An 18,380-nucleotide genomic window follows, 5' to 3' on the forward strand; every position below is an offset into this window, starting at 1 on the left:
GATTCCTGGTTTCCTCAGCCTTAACATCTTACCCTCTCTAGGTTTCCTTCCTTGTTTTGGTGGAGCACATCCTTCAGCAGCTTCCTGAGAGAGAAGATAAGGCAGTATCATTTTTTGTTTCATTCTCTTCTCAGACTGATTTTTTGGTAGTTTGGATATAGCATTCTAGGTAAGAAATGATTTTCCTTCAGAATGCATTGTTCCATCGATTTCCAGCTTCCAGGCTTGAGGCAACTGTGTTGACATTTTGCACCTTTTAACTTTTTCTGCTTTTTAAAAATCTCTAAAATCCTATTGGATCTCCTCTTTGTCTCCAGTTTTGTAAAATTCCATGGTGATGTGCAGTACAACTCTATAGACATGTATTGAGAGTGTGTTACATAGTTTATCTCACTAAACACTCCAAGATATACAAAGATATCCACAAGTCCTGAGATAGCTAGAAATCTGAGGGAAGTGTGGGAGATAAGGCAAACAGAATATTGATGAGCATGTAGTATTACACATAAAAATTATGCATATAAGACTTGTAAGGGCAACGTTTTCACAGATTCCAAGTGTTGGTATTTTTAAGAAAGAATAATGCAGGCTCCTAACCTGATTCATTCTGTTAGAAATTTGGCCTTCCCGTGTACTCAACAAACTCCTTGCCTCTCATGTCTATAGCTCTGTTCGGCTAGTAGTAAGCTATCAATAAGAGGGTGATGTTTTGACTCTGAATCCAGGAGTTGCTGATAGCCTCCAGTGGGCTGACTTAACTACTATTCTGCAGGAGGCCACACAAGCTTGAGTTCAATGCCTGAGGTTCGTTCCCTCAAGCTTCCTAAGGTGTCAGTTGGAATAGAGCCAGGAACCAGAAACCAGATCCCCCTTTCAGGAAGCAATCCCTAAAATGTATTTCTCCTTACCCTTCAAGGTGTACCTATATGTACTGATAGATAGAACATCATAAAAATAGATATGCTACATAGTAAGCTGCTCAATACATGTTTTTTCAATGGAAAGAATACGGAATATTTCTATGTAGTATCTACTCAAAAGAGCTGACCCCAACACCCCATCCCCCACATTAGGAATCAGCCAAGAGTCATCCCTACCCTGGTGGCTCTCAGTGTATCATTATTATTATTGAAAACAGTTTATGCATATTAGCTTATTTAATTCTCATAGCAATTCTGAGGCAGATTTGTTTTGTTTTGTTTTGTTTTTGAGACAGAGTCGCGCTCTGTCTTTCAGGCTGAAATGCAGTGGTGCCATCTCGGCTCACTGCAACCTCTGCCTCCTAGGTTCAAGCAATTCTCCTGCCTCAGCCTCCCAAGTAGCTGAGATTACAGGCGTATGCCACCATGCCTGGTTAATTTTTGTATTTTTAGTAGAGACAGGGTTTCACCATGTTGGCCAGGGTGGTCTTGAACTCCTGACCTCAAGTGATCCACCCACCTCGGCATCCCAAAGTGCTGGGATTACAAGTGTGAGCCACCGTGCCTGACTGGAGGCAGGTATTTTTAATCCTTATTTGTTAGATTCAGAAACTGAAGAATAGAGAGGTCAAGTGACTTGCTCAAGATCCCAAAGGTAAGAATGACAAAACAGAACTTCAAGTCTAAGCAGACCCAACCCAGAGCTCACAACAGATCCAGCTTGTTCCACCACAAAAGCAGTTCCAAATCTCACTTGAATTCCAGGTTAGACCCCTTCGAATCTCTCACCAAGCCGAAGGGCTGCCCCAGAAGAGCTCATGGGAAAGGCCACGTGGAAAGAGCACCCATTTTATTGCTGCTTGTTCTGATGCTATTTCGCTATAGGACGCTGAGTAACACACCCGCCTCTCCAGGCCTCAGTTTCCTTATCTGTAAAATGAAGTTAAGAATATATACTGAAGAGTTTTGGCAGAGGCCCATGATGACCGAGGGAAAAGAAGCAGTGAGAGGTCTCAGAAGGCCTTCTAAGAGAACAGAGTTCTGTGCTCCCTGGAGAATGATGGAAAACACAGGAGGAATAGTGACAACATGAGATGTTAAATTACTGTAGAAATTCTTAGATGAGTCTGAACTCCCTCTTCAAATATTCCATTATAATCCAAGACTCTATAGTTTCTACCAAAAAGTAGGTGCCTTCAAGCAGGGAGTGATCGTTTGAATCTAGTTCTCTCCTGGGAATCAGTGGTTCTAACTTGGCTGCACGTTGGGATGACCAGCGGAGCTTGAGACATGCAGATGTTCAGGTCAGTGGAGCTTGAGACATGCAGATGTTCAGGTCCACCCTCGGAGATCTCTATCGGGGGTGTTGCCCGAACACTTGGAATATTAAGAGTTTCTTCATATGATTCTAATGTGCAGACAAAATGCAGAGCCACCTCCCAGAGCTTCAAGTTATTCATTTTCTGGTCTGAAGTTTAACAAAGAAAAAAAAAAAAAAAAAAAAAAAAAAGGAAGCAGTGATGCCCAGTAGCCCTCAAAATTCAACGTGCAAACAAATGAATCTCCTGGGCGTCTTGTTAAAATGCAGCTTTCAATTCAGTGGGTCTAGGTTGGGCCTGGCATCCTTCTTGGTTCTTTTGTTGTTGTTGTTTTGTTTTTTAAGACCTTAACACTGGAGGGGATTCTGCCCTTCTAAAAAGCTCCCACAGGGTGCCCACACTGCTATCCACAGACCGTGCCTGAATAGCTAGGCTACAGCTTGAATGATTATAGACTTGAATGAGAATTATGGCTCTTCTTACCAGCTGGGACCTTCAGGAAGAAGTTATTTCACTTCTTGGAGTCTCGGTTTTCTTATCTATAAAATGCAGGCCAGCAATAGCAACTTTATCACAGAATTCTTGTGATGCATAAATGAGATAGTGCATTCAATTTGTTTAGCACTGTACAACAAATGTTAGCTTTTTGCTAGGATAGCCAGCACTTACGGAATGCTTACTATGTGGCAGGAATTTTCTAAGTGTGTTCATGTATTAACTCATTCAAGTCTCAAAACAACACGGTGAGGTAGGTACTATTATTTCATCATTCCCATTTACAGATGAAGAAACTAAAGCACAGAGAGGTGGAGTTCCTTGATCTACAGTGACACCTCGTTGTAGCTAAGCTGCTGTTTGAACTCAGGGAGAATTTGGACTCCTTACCAGGATCCCTCGCCAAGAATAGGATCAGTGCAGCGAGTCGAGGGTTTGCCCTTTGAAATGGGCTGGGTCCGGCAGGTGGCAGACTAGCGCTGCTTGAGGTCAAAGACCGCTTCCAAGACCAAGCCCGGAGCCAGCTCTGCGCTAAGCGTTCCATCACACAACCGCGGACAGCTTCTTCAAACTCCCCTTTCCCTCCCCGCCACCCTAGGGTCTTCGCCCAGAATCCATCAGGAAATAAGAGCCCCACATAACAGGTTCAAATGTAACCTCCCCAAGACAAAACCACGTCCGCAGGGAAAGAAGCGAGTAAAGCGAGTTTTCTGCAACTCCCCTTTAACCCAGAAGCGCAACCAGCCCGGGAATCTACAAATCTTTCTTTAGTTCAGCAAGGGGCTGGGAGCCTAAGCCAAGGGGAAGAAAGTTAGGGAATCTCTCTTGAATTCCCCAGGACACTTAGGTGGTCCCCGGCTTTGGTGCACGCGCGCAGGGCATGCGGACAGGCACTGGGGACGCTCTATTTTGCGGATTACCTCGGAAAGGCGGATATTCTTGCAGGGTCCACTGACAGCGGGTGGCAAATGAATTTGAGGGACAGTGCAAGGGGTGGGGGTTAACCGGGCGGTTTCCATGGCGCCCGGGGCGTGGGGGAGGAATGCATCCCGCAAGCTGTGGCGAAACAACTGCGCTGCCCGGCGGACCCGGCTCGAGAAGGCAAGAGACACCGGGTGGGGGGTGGAGTTGGGGGGGCGGAGGAAACCAGCCAGGACGGGGGCGGGGCGGTCACGTGTGCCCGACGGGGCGAGGCCCCAAGCTGGCCCCGGAGAGGACTCTGCGGGCGAAGTGGCTGCGCAAGGAGAGAACTTTTCCTGCACAAGGAACGCCTTGTGGGGAGACCCAAGGCAGGAGCGGTCCGGAGCCGGCTGCAGCGTGTGCGGCCGGCCTTGGGACAACGATCGCCGCGGGTGGGAACAGACAGCCCCAAGCAAAAGTGGGAGGAGGAGCTTGGGGGTGAGCACAGGAAGCCCCACTTGAGGCTTTTACGCAGCCTTGAGTCTCTGTTTCTTCTGGAATAGGCAAGTGTCCTTTCAACTCTAAGAGACCAGCGGAAGCCACTATCCCTTAAGACTGCCGGAGTCCTCACCACTTCTCCAGGATTCCAGAGGAGACTGTGGTCATGGTGAATGAAGGTCCCAACCAGGAAGAGCGCGATGACACCCCTGCGCCGGAGTCCGCACTCCAAGCGGACCCCAGCGTCTCGGTCCATCCCAGCGTCTCCATCAACCCCAGCGTCTCTGTCCACCCCAGCAGTTCGGCCCACCCCAGTGCCTTAGCCCAACCCAGTGGCTTGGCTCACCCCAGTAGCTCGGGCCCTGAGGACCTCAGCGTGATCAAGGTGAGCAGGCGCCGTTGGGCCGTGGTCCTGGTGTTTAGCTGCTACTCCATGTGCAACGCCTTTCAGTGGATCCAGTACGGCTCCATCAATAACATCTTCATGCACTTCTACGGTGTCAGTGCCTTTGCCATCGACTGGCTGTCCATGTGCTACATGCTGACCTACATCCCTCTTCTCCTGCCGGTGGCTTGGCTGCTGGAGAAGTTCGGCCTCCGCACCATTGCCCTCACCGGCTCGGCTCTCAACTGCCTGGGGGCCTGGGTGAAGCTGGGCAGCCTGAAGCCACACCTCTTTCCAGTCACTGTGGTGGGCCAGGTCATCTGCTCCGTGGCCCAGGTTTTCATCCTGGGCATGCCCTCCCGCATCGCTTCTGTCTGGTTTGGGGCTAATGAGGTTTCAACAGCCTGCTCGGTGGCTGTCTTTGGCAATCAGGTAGGTAGAAGAGTTTGTGAATGTTCCCAGGGGTGTGTGTTAGATTGCACCTAACTGTTGGGTATGGGAGGCTGTAATTTGCTGATTGTCCAACAGTGTTTGTGACTCTGGGTGACAGTGACTGGGTGTGACAGGCAGTGATTGTGATGCTGTAAGAGAGGCGGGAAACAAAAGCAGGGGGACCTGCTCTTTCAGCTTTTCATCACAGTTGCTCTTGCCCCAGCCGAAAGCATGCTTCTAGAACATACTATACCTTTGCTGTGTCATTCCTGAACCTGTGTCAGTCCACCAACTTAGACCTGTAACTTCAGGAATGCTCGTCGCTCTCTGGCAGCAGCCCCTGGGCATCAGACTATTCTGGTGTCATCAGAACTTGGCAGTGTTTTCAGCTGGACCAACCAGCTTTCCTAGAGTGCAGTATCTCCTCTACTGCATAGAATTGCAAAGCCATGCCTGGTGGTGTTTGGCACTGTTTTTACCTTGTTTTATACACAGCTGAAGCCAGGACAGTGGGAACAGTGCTTTGTGCCAAACTCCTTGCCTGGGATTTGGAGCCAAGTCCAGCAGGATGGAGTAGAAATCTCACTCTGAATTTCCAAGGCCTAGAAAGGGTAGTTCATGTCTTAATCTTTTTCTCTTTCCTTCTTATTGGAAGGAGAAGCTCACATTCTTTGCATCTCAATGTGGTTATGATCCAGAAAGCTGGGCAGGTTGTAAACCTGAATGCCGTCTCCAAATACTCGAAACAAATATTTATGGGAATATTTAAAGCAAACGTCTTTCAGCCAGACCACTGCCTCCCAGTCTCACATCTTCCAAGCACGTACAGTCCTGGCTGTGTATTTAACAAAGGATTGGTAATCCTGTCTCACACGTCCCTGTGAAGAGACCACTGAACAGGCTTTGTGTGAGCAGCCAGGCTGTTTATTTCACCTGGGTGCAGGCAGGCTGAGTCTGAAAAAGGAGTCAGCACAGGGTGGTGGATTACCATTAGTTCTTATAGGTCTTGGGATAGGCAGTGGAGTTAGGAGCAATGTTTTGTGGACAGGGGGTGGATCTCACAAAGTACATTCTCAAGGTTGGGAAGAATTACAAAGAACCTTCTTAAGGGTGGGGGAGATTACAAAGTACATTGATCAGTTAGGGTGGGGCAGAAACAAATTACAATAGTGGAATGTCATCAGTTAAGGCTATTTTCACTTTTGTGGATCTTCAGTTGCTTTAGGCGATCTGGATGTATATATGCAGGTCACAGGGGATATGATGGCTTAGCTTGGGCTCAGAGGCCTGACATTCCTGTCTTCTTATATTAATAAGAAAAGCAAAACAAAATAGTGAAGTGTTGGAGCAGCGAAAAATTTTGGGGGTGGTATGGAGAGATAATGGGTGATGTTTCTCAGGGCTGCTTCGAGTGGGATTAGGGGTGGCATGGGAACCTACAGTGGGAGAGATTCAACTGAAGAAAGGTTTTGGGGTAAAGGGTGATATTGTGGGGTTGTTAGAAGAAACATTGGTTGTATAGAATGATTGGTAATGGCCTGGATATGGTTTTGTATGAATTGAGAAACTAAATGGAAGACACAAGGTCCAAATAAGAGAAGGAGAAAAACAGGTATTAAAGGACTAAGAATTGGGAAGACCTAGGACATCTAATTAGAGAGTGTCCAAGAGGGTCCAAGGGGGGTTAGCATAATTACTTGTTTGTTTGGCGAGTTTTGGGGCTTTATTCAAGACAGAGTCCTCTTTAAGTTTGAGGCTGAGCTTGGTGAGGTGTGTTTTTAAAAGACCATTAGTGCGTTCTACCTTTCCTGAAGATTGAGGGGTATGAACGTTTCACTGAATACCAACAGCCTGAGAAACTGCTTGGGTGATTCGACTAGTAAAGGTCAGTCCATTATCAGACATTCCTGTCTTCTTATATTAATAAGAAAAGCAAAACAAAATAGTGAAGTGTTGGAGCAGTGAAAAATTTTGGGGGTGGTATGAAGAGACTGTATAGAGGTGGGAAGGCCAAACCTAGGAATTATGTCTGACAGAAGGGAATAAATAACTTCAGTGGCCTTCTCAGACCCTGTGGGAAAGGCCTCTACCCATCTAGTGAAAGTGTCTACCCAGACCAAGAGGTATTTTAGTTTCCTGACTCAGGGCATGTGACTAAAGTCAATTTGCCAGTCCTGGGTGGGGGCAAATCCCCAAGCTTGATGTGTAGGGAAGGGTGGGGGCCTGAACAATCCCTGAGGAGTAGTAGCATAGCAGATGGAACACTGAGAAGTGATTTCCTTGAGGATAGATTTCCACAATGGAAAGGAAATGAGAGGTTCTAAGAGGCGGGAATGTACATGGAAGAGGTTATGCAAATGACGATAGAATAGAATGGGCCTGTGAGACTGGAAGGAGATATTTTCCTTGGTCCAAGAACCATTTGCCTTGTGTGGGAAGAGATTGATAGGTGGAAGTTTCAGTGTGAGAGTAGGTGGAGTGACCCCTGAGAAGGAGAAAAACTGGCTGTGCATGACAGAAATTGGAATGCTAGCTGCTTCTTTAGCTACCTTATAAGCATAAGTGTTGCCCTGAGCCATGAGATCTGATGCCTTTTGGTGGCCCTTGCGGTGTATGACTCCAGCTTCCTTTGGAAGCAAAGCAGCCTTGATAAGAGTTTTTATTAAAGAGGCATTAATGATGGAGGGCCCTTGCGTAGTGAGGAAACCTCTTTCAGCCTATATAACGGCATGATATGGAAGGCATATTTAGAGTCAGTATAAATATTGATGCGTAGTCCTTTTGCAAGAGTGAGGGCCTGAGTTGAGGCAATGAGTTCGGCTTGCTGAGAGGTAGTGGAGGAGAGCAGGAGGTATATGTGTCAGGTGTGAGGAAGAAAATAGATTTTGGAAGTTATGAGAACTGTAGAGAGTGAGTTGAGCATAGTTTGTGATTTTGAGGGCCTCTAAAAGTATTATGGTGGTGGCAGTGGCCGCTGCACAGAGACTGATGGCCAGCCTAAAACAGTAAGGTCAAGTTGTTTGGACAAAAAGGCTACAGGGCGCAATCCTGCTCTTCTGTAAGAATTTTGACCGCACAGCCCTGTACTTTGGCTGTGTGTAATGAAAAGGGTTGGGATAAGTTAGGGAGAGCTAGTGTGGGGGCAGCTTCTAGGGCTGTTTTTAAGGAACGGAAAGAGCAGTGGTGAAAGGATTTAGGATCTATGGGGTCAGATAGATTTGCTTTTGTGAGTTTATATAACGGTTTAATCAGGGTGGTAACTAGGTATCCAAAGGCAGAAGTACAAAACCATGCCTAGGAAGGAAAGAAGTTGTTGTTTTGTAGAAGGGTTGGGGTTTGGGAGATTAGCCAGACACGATCAGCAGGAAGAGCACATTGTTTTCATGAAGAATTATGCCGAGATAGGTAACGGATGAGGAAGAAATTTGGGCTTGACTGAAGTAATGGGGGCTGTCTCTGAAGCCTTGCGGCAGTACAGACCAGGTAAGTTACTGAGGCTGATGGGTGTCAGGGTCAGTCCAAGTGAAAGCGAAGACAGGTTGGGATGAAGGGTGCAAAGGAATAGTAAAGGAAGCATGTTTGAGATCCAGAACAGAATAATGGGTTATGGAGGGGTTGTGGAGGGAGGCAGTGAGGATAGGAGAGTCTATGGCTTTGGCACCACAGTGTGGATAGCCCAGACAATTTGGTTGATAAGGTGCAGATCCTGAACAAACCTGTAAGGCTTGTCCAGTTTTTGGACAGGTAAAATGGGGGAATTTTAAGGAGAGTTTATAGACTTTAAAAGGCCATGCTGGTACAAGCGAGTGATAACAGGCTTTAATCCTTTTAAAGCATGCTGTGGGATGGGATACTGGCATTGAGCGGGGTAAAAGTGATTAGGTTTTAATGAGATAGTAATGGGCGTGTGATTGGTTGCCAGGGAGAGAGTAGAGGAATCCCATACTTGTGGGTTAAGGTGGAGGGATCCGAGAGGAGGACACGAAGGAGGTTTTGAACTGGGTAAAAGGGCGGGAATGAGGTGTGGCTGTAGCCTAGGAATAGTCAGGGAAGCAGATAATTTAGTGAAAATGCCTTGACCTAATAAGGGAGCTGGGCAGGTGGGGATAACTAAAAAGGAGTGCATAAAAGAATGTTGTCCAAGTTGGCACCAGAGTTGGGGAGTTTTAAGAGGTTTAGAAGCCTGGCCGTCAATACCCACAACAGTTACAAAGGCAAAGGAAACAGGCCCTTGAAAAGAAGGTAATGTGGAGTTGGTAGGCTTGGTATTGATTAAGAAGGGGACGGACTTACCCTCCACTGTAAGAGTTACCTGAAGCTCAGTGTCTGTGATGGTCCAGGGGGCTTCTGAGGCGATTGGGCAGCGTCAGTCTTCAGCTGCTAAGCCGAGTAAATCTGGGAAGGAGTCGGCCAAAGAACATTGGGTTTGGGCTCCAGGGGCTTTAGGAGCAGCGGTGATGTGAGTCAGACAGTCTGACCTCCAGTGGGGGCCCGCACAGACAGGCCGTGGCTTAGGAGGAATCCAGGGCTGACAGCATTCTGAGGCCCAGTGGCCAGACTTCTGGCATTTGAAGCAAGGTCCATGAGGATGTTTTGAAGGAGCCCCTGGGAGCTGTGGCTTAGATGTTCTGAAGTTCTTGTATGCTGGAGATGTGGTTGTGGGTTGTCTTACAGTGGAGGCAAGTAGCTGTAACTCAGAAATGCGTTGCTGTCTGGCTACCTCCTCTCTATTATTGTACACCTTGAAGGTGAGGTTGATTAATTCCTGTTGTGGAGTTTGAGGACTAGATTCCAATTTTTGAAGCTTTTTTCTAATGTCAGGAGCTGACTGGCTGATAAAATGCATATTAAGAATAAGGCGGCCTCCTGGCCCCTCTGAGTCTAGGGCAGTAAAGCGTCTAAGGGTTGCTGCTAAGCGGGCCATGAATGGGGCTGGGTTTTTGTCTTTACCTTGGGTAGTTTCTTTCAGTTTGTCATAATTAACAGCTTTGTAAGCTGCGTTTTTAAGCCCTTCAACTAGGCAGGAAACCATGTAATCTCGCCTAGCTATACCTGGGGAATCTGCCTGATAGTTCCATTGGGGAACTGCTTTAATGCCCTCCTGGAGGTCTGGCTCATGAAGCCGGCGGTTATCAGTGTGAGACTGGGCTAGAGAAAAAACTCTTTCCCGTTCATCTGGGCAGAGGATAGCAGTGAGGATTACATTTAAGTCACTCCAGGTTAAATTGTAGGACAGAGTTAGATATCAGAATTCCTGTATATATTTAGTGGGGTCTGATGAGAAAGAGCCTAAATGCTGGCTGATTTGTGAGAGGTCTGATAGAGAAAAAGGCACATGGACCCTGACTATGCCTTTAGCTCCAGCCACCTCTCTAAGAGGAAATAGTTGGGCAGATGGGGGAGGGCTAGTCGCGAAACAAAACTGTAAGCCAGACCAGGTGTGAGGAGCAGAGGTGATAGAAAGATTATAGGGTGGGGGAGCAGAGGCTGAGGAAGAATTGGGACCTGGCTCGGCCTGGTGAGAAGCAGCCTGGGAAGAAGGGGACAGGTCAGATGAGTCCGTAGAAAAGAAGGATTCAAATAACTCAGAGCTTGGGGTGGAGACTGAAGGAACAGACAGGAGAGAAAGAAGAAAGATTTGGGACGAGTCACATTACGAGCAGAGATTAGGGAGGGACCAATGTGTAAAAGAATGCCTGGACATCAGGCACCTCAGACCATTTGCCCATTTTTTAGACAAAAATTATCCAGATCTTGTAGGATAGACAAATCGAAAGTGCCATTCTCTGGTCACTTGGAACTACTGTCGAGTTTGTATTGGGGCCAAGCGGTGTTGCAGAAGAAAATCAGGCGCTTAAGTTTTAGGTCAGATGTGAGTTGAAGAGGTTTTAAGTTCTTGAGTACACAGGCTAAGGGAGAAGAAGGAGGAATGGAGGGTGGAAGGTTGCCCATAGTGAAGGAGGCAAGCTTAAAGAGAAGGGTAGAAACACGGAGAAGGGGGTGGGAGCAGCCCTGGGCTGCAATGTGGGTGAGCAGCCAAAGCAGGAGTCCCCGCAATTGACTTGCTACCAAGGGAATGTGGGTGAATGACCAAAGCAGGCGTCCCCGCGGAGATCAGACACCAATGAAGTGTGGGTGAATAATCAGGCAGGCGTCCCCGCGTCCCCGCAATGATTAAACACCAAGGGAAGGCTGTCTTCCCGAGTCCGTGACCGGCGCCGGAGTTTTGGGTCCACGGATAAAATGTGTCTCCTTGGTCTCTAGTAGAGAGGAAAAAGAACTAGAATTGGAAGGACAGGGAGATTGAAGGGTAGCCAGAGAGGCTGGAGAAGAGAGTGAAAAGACCGCTTACCCGATTTGAAATTGGTGAGATGCTCCTTGGGCTGGTTGGTCTGAGGACCCGAGGTTGTAGGTGGATCTCTTCATGGAGTGAGGGTGAGGACAGGGAACTGGTCTCCTGAAGGAGTCCCTCTGACCTGGGTCTTTGGCACCAAATGTTTCACGCGTCCGTGTGAAGAGACCACCGAACAGGCTTTGTGTGAGCAACAAGGCTGTTTATTTCACCTGGGTGCAGGCGGGCTGAGTCCGAAAAAGGAGCCAGCAAAGGGTGGTGGATTATCATTAGTTCTTATAGGATAGGCGGTGGAGTTAGGAGCAGCGGTTTGCGGACAGAGGGTGGATCTCACAAAGTACATTCTCAAGGTTGGGAAGAATTACAAAGAACCTTCTTAAGGGTGGGGGAGATTACAAAGTACATGGATCAGTTAGGGTGGGGCAGAAACAAATTACAATAGCGGAATGTCATCAGTTAAGGCTATTTTCACTTTTGTGGATCTTCAGTTGCTTTAGGCGATCTGGACGTATACCTGCAGGTCACAGGGGATATGATGGCTTAGCTTGTCTGACAAATCCCAGTTCTTCTCATTGGACTATTTTCTCCTAATTTCATTTAGAAAATGTAACCTTTCATTTGGAAATTTTTCATTTCAAACAGAAACTTTACAAAACTTCTCTAAAGGCAAATTTCCCTCTGTTCATCCTTACTACCGGGAAGGTAGTCACCTCACTTTGACCCTGACCACACAGATCACCATAACCCTTATACTCTGGTAATTCTGACCTCTCTCTTCAAATGCTTCTTACATACTCCACAGGAGTACTACCTTCTGCTTGCATAAAATCCAACATTCTTCCTTTCAACAAGCATTTATCTAGCTTTTGCAAGACTGTGCTAGGGCTGCAAAGATAATCCTTGCCTTCGAAGAGATACTATACCAGGTTTTAAAAAATTGTACCAGGAGTCAAGATTCAAATTATATTAAAAAACAAACAAACACACAACAACTAAGCAGATCATAGCATAGAGGATTTATTTTCAGTTCTCCTTGGGGTTTTTAGCATTTTCTTTACCTAATTGCTATGGGAAAGGGTGAAGAAGGTAGAGGAAGCTAATATCTATTAAACACCTACTATTATGCAAGGTACTTTTTCATCCATTATTTAACTTAATCCTTTCAACAACTCTGTGAGGTAGGTGAAATTGTCCCCATTGTTGCAGGAGAGGGAACTGAGATCCAGATAAATCTTGCAACTTTATCCAGAGTCCTATAGCTACTGAATAGTAAAAAAGAAATTTAAACCTAGTTCCACCTTCAAAGCCACTCGCAGTAGGTCAGTATTTCTTGTGGATCAAGCATATATGTTAAAAAAAAAGAAAGAAAGAAAGAAAGAAAAGGCAGATTCTGAGGATTTAATTTTTCCCTGTGTCTTCAGGGTTATTGGTGATAGTTTCCAGCAGTTTTGTGTACAGCATGAGGGCTTAGCACTTGCCTACTTTTTTGAAGTTGCTGCTAGAGGGCTGATACTGCCTCTTCTAACCTAGCACAGCCATTGTATTGTCAAGAAGGTGAGGGTGGAGTCTCTAGCAGGAAGAAACCAGCGAATCCAGAGCTGGGGTGAGAGAGGGAAGATGAACCTGGAGAATACAACTGAGGCCCTTCCCTTTTCTTGGTATGCTCTGACCAGTTGCCCCCAGTTAGTAACAGCCTGGAATTTTTAGCAACACTTGTAGCATTGTTTCACTGGAAAAGGAGCTGTGTGGGCTTTTAAGTGATATGCACACACTGTTATCGTGCAAGGGTCAAAAGAAAACCTTGTTTCCTTGGTGGTACTGGATGAGACAGATGTAGATCTAAAAAAGATATTCGAGGTCAGTCCTAACCCAGGTGAGAGTCCTATAGGATGGAGATTGTGAGGGGACTTCGCCAGGACCTTTGGGTAGCTCATAGCACAGTGCAATCTAGAAATAGAATAGGAGAGAATCAGTTTACTTTTAGAAGTGAGTACAGCCACTTTACAGAACCAGTTCTATAGAACCACAGCTGTCTGTCTAAAATAGCACTGTCCGATAGAAATATGACACAGACCACAAATGCAAGTCACATGTAACTACGTTTTCTAGTAGCCACATTAAAGATGTAAATCTGTTTTAAGTAAAAAGAAAAGGTGAAATTGGTTTCAGTAAATGCCTTAATTTGTTTTATGCTGCTGTCACAGAATACCACAGACTGGGTAATTTGTAATGACCAGAAATTTATTTAGCTTACAGTTTGAGAGGCTGGGCAGTCCAAGGCCAAGTGACCAGCATCTGGTGATGGCCTTCTTGCTGCGTCATAACATGGTGGATGGCATCTCATGTTTAAGAAAGTAAAACAGAGGGCCAAACTGACTTTTATGACAAACCCACCCTCATTCTAATGACACTGATCCATTCATGAAGGTAGAGCCTTCGTGACCTCTTGAAGGTTTCATGTCTCAGTAGCGTTACATTGGGAGTTAGGTTTCCAACACATGAACTTTTGCTGTTGTTATTGTTTTTGTTTTGAGATAGAGTCTCATTCTATCCACCCAGGCTGGAGTTCACAGACAGGATCTTGGCTCACTGCAACCTCTGCTTCCTGGATTTAAGCAATTCTGCCTCAGCCTCCAGAGTAGCTGGGATTACAGGCATCTGTCACCATGCCCAGATAATTTTTGTATTTTTAGGAGAGATAGGGTTTCACCATGTTGGCCAGGATGGTCTTGAACTCCTGACCTCAACTGATCCCCCTGCCTCGGCCTCCCAAAGTGCTTGGATTACAGGCGTAAGCCATTGCACCTGGTCCCCCAACACATGAACTTTAAGGGACACATTCAAACCGTAGTATTCTCTCCTTGGCCCCCAGAATTTTATGTCGTTCTCATGGACAAAACACATTCATTCTATCTAAATAGCCCTGAAAGTCTGAATTTGTTCCAGAATCAACTCAACTGCCCAAATTCTAGAGTCTCACCTAAATCACATATGAGGGAGACTCAAGGCACAGTTCATAATGAGACAAATTCCTCTCCACCTCTGCACCTGTGAAATTAACAAGAGCCAGTCGGGACAACATTTTTTTAAAAAAAGAAGCTGTGCATGGTTGCACATGCCTGCAGTCTGAGCCACACGGGAGGCTGAGGTACAAGGATTGCTTGAGCCCAGGAGGTCAAGACTACGGTGAACCGTGTGAACATGCCACTGCACTCCAGCCTGGGTGACAGAGAGAGAGAGACCCTGTTTCAAAAACACCTCCCCAAAACTAATAAGTTATATGCTTCCAAAATACAATGGTGGGACAGGGATAGGATAAACATTCACACATACCAAAAAGGAGAAATAGGCAAGAAGAAAAGGGTAACTGGTCCCAAGTAAATCCAAAACTCAACAGGGAAAACAACATTACGCCTTAAAGCTAGAGAATAGTCTTCTTTGACTTTATGTCAAAGGGCACACTGGGGAAGAGACTGGGCCCCCAAGGCCTCAGGCAGCCCTGCCCTAACAGCTTTGCTGGACTCAGTCCACCCAGCAGCTCTCACAGTTGGAGTCTCATGCCTGCAACTCTCTCAGTCCAGTGTTGCACACTGGTAGCTCTACAGTTCTGGAGTCTTGGTGTAGCCACATTTCCATGGCTCCACTAGGCATTACCCTTGTGGGGGCTCTCTGCAGTGGCTGTGCCCCTAAAACAAGTCTCTGCCTGAGCCCCCAAGCTGTTCATGACATTCTCTGAAATCTAGATGGAAGCCACCATGGCCCCATAGCTCTTGCATTATATGCGCCTGCAGATTAGCACCATGCGGATGCCGCCAAAGTTTATAGTTTATACTTTCTAGAGAAGTAGATCAAGCCACACCTGGGACCACGTGAGCCATGGCTGGGGTAGCCAAGGAATGCTGTGCCAGAATGCAGGGAGCAGAGTTCCGAGGCAGTTCTGGATGGTGAATGCTGAGGTCCCATGGTGACTATTTGGAAACTTTGCTGTCTTAGTCGATTTTGTGTTGCCATAATAATGCCTGAGACTGAGTAATTAAGAAAAGAGATTTATTCAGCTCATGGTTCTGCAAAATGAAAAGTTCAAGGGCATGGCCCTGGCTTCTGGCAAGAGCTTCTGTGCTGTGTCCTAACATGCAGAGAAGGTCAAAGGGGAAGTGGATGTGCACGTGAAGAGTTACAACCTAGAGACATCCTAGCTTTATAACAACCCACTCTCTTAGGAACTAATCCATTCCCTTGAGAACAATCTAGTTTCATGAGAGTGACAACTCACTACTGTGAGGTCAGTACCAAGCCATTCATGAGAGATCTGCCCACATGACCCAAACACTTCCTACCAGACACTACCTCCCAACACTGCTCTATTGAGCATCAAATTTCAACATGACTTTTCATGGGTATAGACTCTAATCATATCCAAACCATAGTATTCTGCTGTTAACCTCCAAAACTCATGTCCTTTCACATATAAAATACAGTCATTCAATCTCAATAGTCCCAAGAGTCTTAACTTGTTGATATGGTTTGGGTCTGTGTCCCCACCAAATCTCATGTGAATTGCAGTCCCCAATATTGGAGGTGGGGCCTGGTGGGAGGTGATTGGCTCATGGGAGTAAAGTTCTCCTGAATGGTTTAGCACTGTCTCCTTGGCGCTACTCTCGTGATAGTGAGTTCTTATGAGATATGGTTGTTTAAAGAGTGCAGGACCTCCTCCCTCTGTCTCTCTCTTGCTCCTACTCTGTCCAGGTGATGTGTGTGCTTCCCCTTTGCCTTCTGCCATGATTGTAAGTTTCCTGAGGCCTCCCAGAACCCGAGCAGATGCCAGCATCATGCTTCCTATACAGCCTGCAGAACTGGGAGCAAATTAAACCTCTTTTCTTTATCAATTAGCCAGTCTCCAGTATTTCTTCATAGCAATGTGAGAATGGACTAATATACTTGTTTCAGCATCAACTCAAAAGTCCAAAGTCCAAAATTACATCTGAAACTCAAGGCACATTCTTTCCAGGTATGAGCTTATAAACTCTAAAACAAGTTGTTTACTTCTAATATACAATGGTTGCACAGGCATTGGGTAAAATTACCATTCAAACATAGGGTCTTGCTCTTTCACCCAGGCTGGACTGCTGTGGTGAGTTCTTGGCTCACTGCAATTTCTGCCACCTGGGCACAAGTGATCCTCATACCTCAGCCTCCCAAGTAGCTGGGACCACAGGCCATGCCACCACACCCAACTAATTTTTGTCTTTTTTTGTAGAGATAGAGTTTCGCCGTGTTGCCCACAGTGGTCTCAAACTCCTGCACTCAAGTGATCCTACCACCTTGGCCTCTCAGAGTGCCTGGATTATAGGCATGAGCCACACCAAGCCCTGGCCAGCAGACTTTAAATCTTAAAACTCCAGAATAATCTCCTTTGGATTGATGTTTTGCATCCTGGGCACACTGGTGCCAGGAGTGGGTTCCCAATGCCTCAGGCATCCCTTTCCCCATGGCTTTGCTGGACATAGCCCAGATGACTGTGCTCACAGGTTGGAATCAAATGCCTGAAGCTTAGCCAGGCTGAGGTCACATGCCACCAGTGATTCTAGCATTTTGGGGTCCTTGCAGTGGCCCTGCCCTTGTAGCTCCACTAGGCATTGTCCTAGTGAAGACTCTTTGCAGAAGACTCCTGTGCTCTGGCCTCACATTTCTGCTTGGCGTTGCCTTAGTAGAGGCTGTCTGTGGTGGCTCTCCCCCATGGCAGGTTTCTATCTAGGCTCCCAGGCTTTCTTTTTTCCTTTTTTTTTTTTTTTTTTTTTTGACAAAGGGTTTCACTCTGTCACCCAGGCTGGAGTGCAGTGGTGTGATCACAGCTCACTGCAGCTTTGACCTCTGAGGCTCAATCGATCTTCCAGCCTCAGCCTCCCAAATAGCTAGGAGTATAGGCATGCACCACTGCACCTGGTTAATTTTGTTTGTTTGTTTGTTTTGTTTTGTTTTGTTGAGATGAGGTCTTGCCATTTTGCCCAGGCTGCTTTTGAACTCCTGAACTCAAGTGATCCACCCACGTCAGCCTCCACATGAGTCACTGTGCTGGGCCTGCTCCCAGGCTTTTGATATATCATCAGAAATCTAGGTGGAAGCTGCCATGCCCACCGCTCTTGAATTCCACATGCATGCACAATAGTACCATGTGGACATGGATGCCACCAAGACCCACAGCTGGCACTCTGCAGAGCAGTGGTCCAAGCTGTACCTGGGGCTATTGGGCCATGGCTGCCCTGGCCAGAGCAGCTAGGTGAAGGATCTTGAGGTGGCTCAGGGCAGTGGTATCCCACCATTCTGTCCTCCTAGGCCTCTGGGTCTGTGATAGGAGGAATGGCCTTAGACCTTTGAAATACTTTCAGGGCCTTTTTTCCATTGTTCTGTTAGTACCTGGTTTCCTTCTATCAGAATTAATTTCTTTAGCAAAAGGTCTCTTGGCTGTACCCTTAGATTCCTCTTCTGAAAATGTTCTTTCATTCTCTACCACATGGCCAGGCTGCAAATTTTCTAAATTTTAATGCTCTGCTTCTTACACATTTCACCTTTAGATCACTCCTTTGCTGTGTGTAAGCTGTCAAAGTAACCACATTGTGTCTTGAGCATTTTGCTGCTTAGAAATTTCTTCTGCCTAGGCCAGGCACAGTGGCTCATGCCTGTAATCCCAGAATTTTGGGAGGCCAAGATGGGCAGATCACCTGAGGTCAAGAGTTCAAGACTAGCCTGGCCAACATGGTGAAACTCCATCTTTAAAAAGGAAAAAAAAAAAAAAAAAGAAATTTCTTCTGCCAGATGCCCTGGGTTATCACTTGTAAGTTTGGTCTTCCATAAAGCCCTAAGGCATGGACGTGATGCAGCCAGGTTCTTTGCTATGGCGTAACATGGGTGACCTTTGTTCTACTTTCCAAATACACACTACTTTCCTTCATCAGAATGGCCTTTACAGTGCATGTTTCTATCAGCATTTTGGTCATAACCATCTAACCAATCTCTGAGAAGTTCCAAACGTTCCCTCATCTTTTTGTCTTTTTCTGAGCCCTCGTCAAAATTACTCTTAA

General features: G+C 46.4%; 1 protein-coding gene and 1 long non-coding RNA gene across 2 annotated transcripts in view; one reads left to right on the forward strand and one right to left on the reverse strand.

Annotated features, from left to right (window-relative positions):
• Positions 1 to 261: 261 nt before the first annotated feature.
• On the reverse strand, positions 262 to 4,896 carry LOC112629306. Its single transcript, XR_003120571.1, has 3 exons — positions 3,125 to 4,896; positions 1,710 to 1,850; positions 262 to 447 (listed from the first exon to the last, which is right to left on the reverse strand). It is a non-coding gene; the product is annotated as an uncharacterized LOC112629306 (long non-coding RNA).
• FLVCR2 (feline leukemia virus subgroup C cellular receptor family member 2) overlaps positions 3,882 to 18,380 on the forward strand; it is a 70,950-nt gene continuing 56,451 nt past the window's right edge. Inside the window, exon 1 of the mRNA XM_025392851.1 lies at positions 3,882 to 4,949. Within this exon, the coding sequence (XP_025248636.1) occupies positions 4,299 to 4,949 (651 nt within the window). The 5' untranslated portion in view covers positions 3,882 to 4,298. The remainder of the gene's footprint in view (positions 4,950 to 18,380) is intronic.

This window comes from Theropithecus gelada, chromosome 7b, assembly GCF_003255815.1.
Source record: "Theropithecus gelada isolate Dixy chromosome 7b, Tgel_1.0, whole genome shotgun sequence".
Lineage (NCBI taxonomy): Eukaryota > Metazoa > Chordata > Mammalia > Primates > Cercopithecidae > Theropithecus > Theropithecus gelada.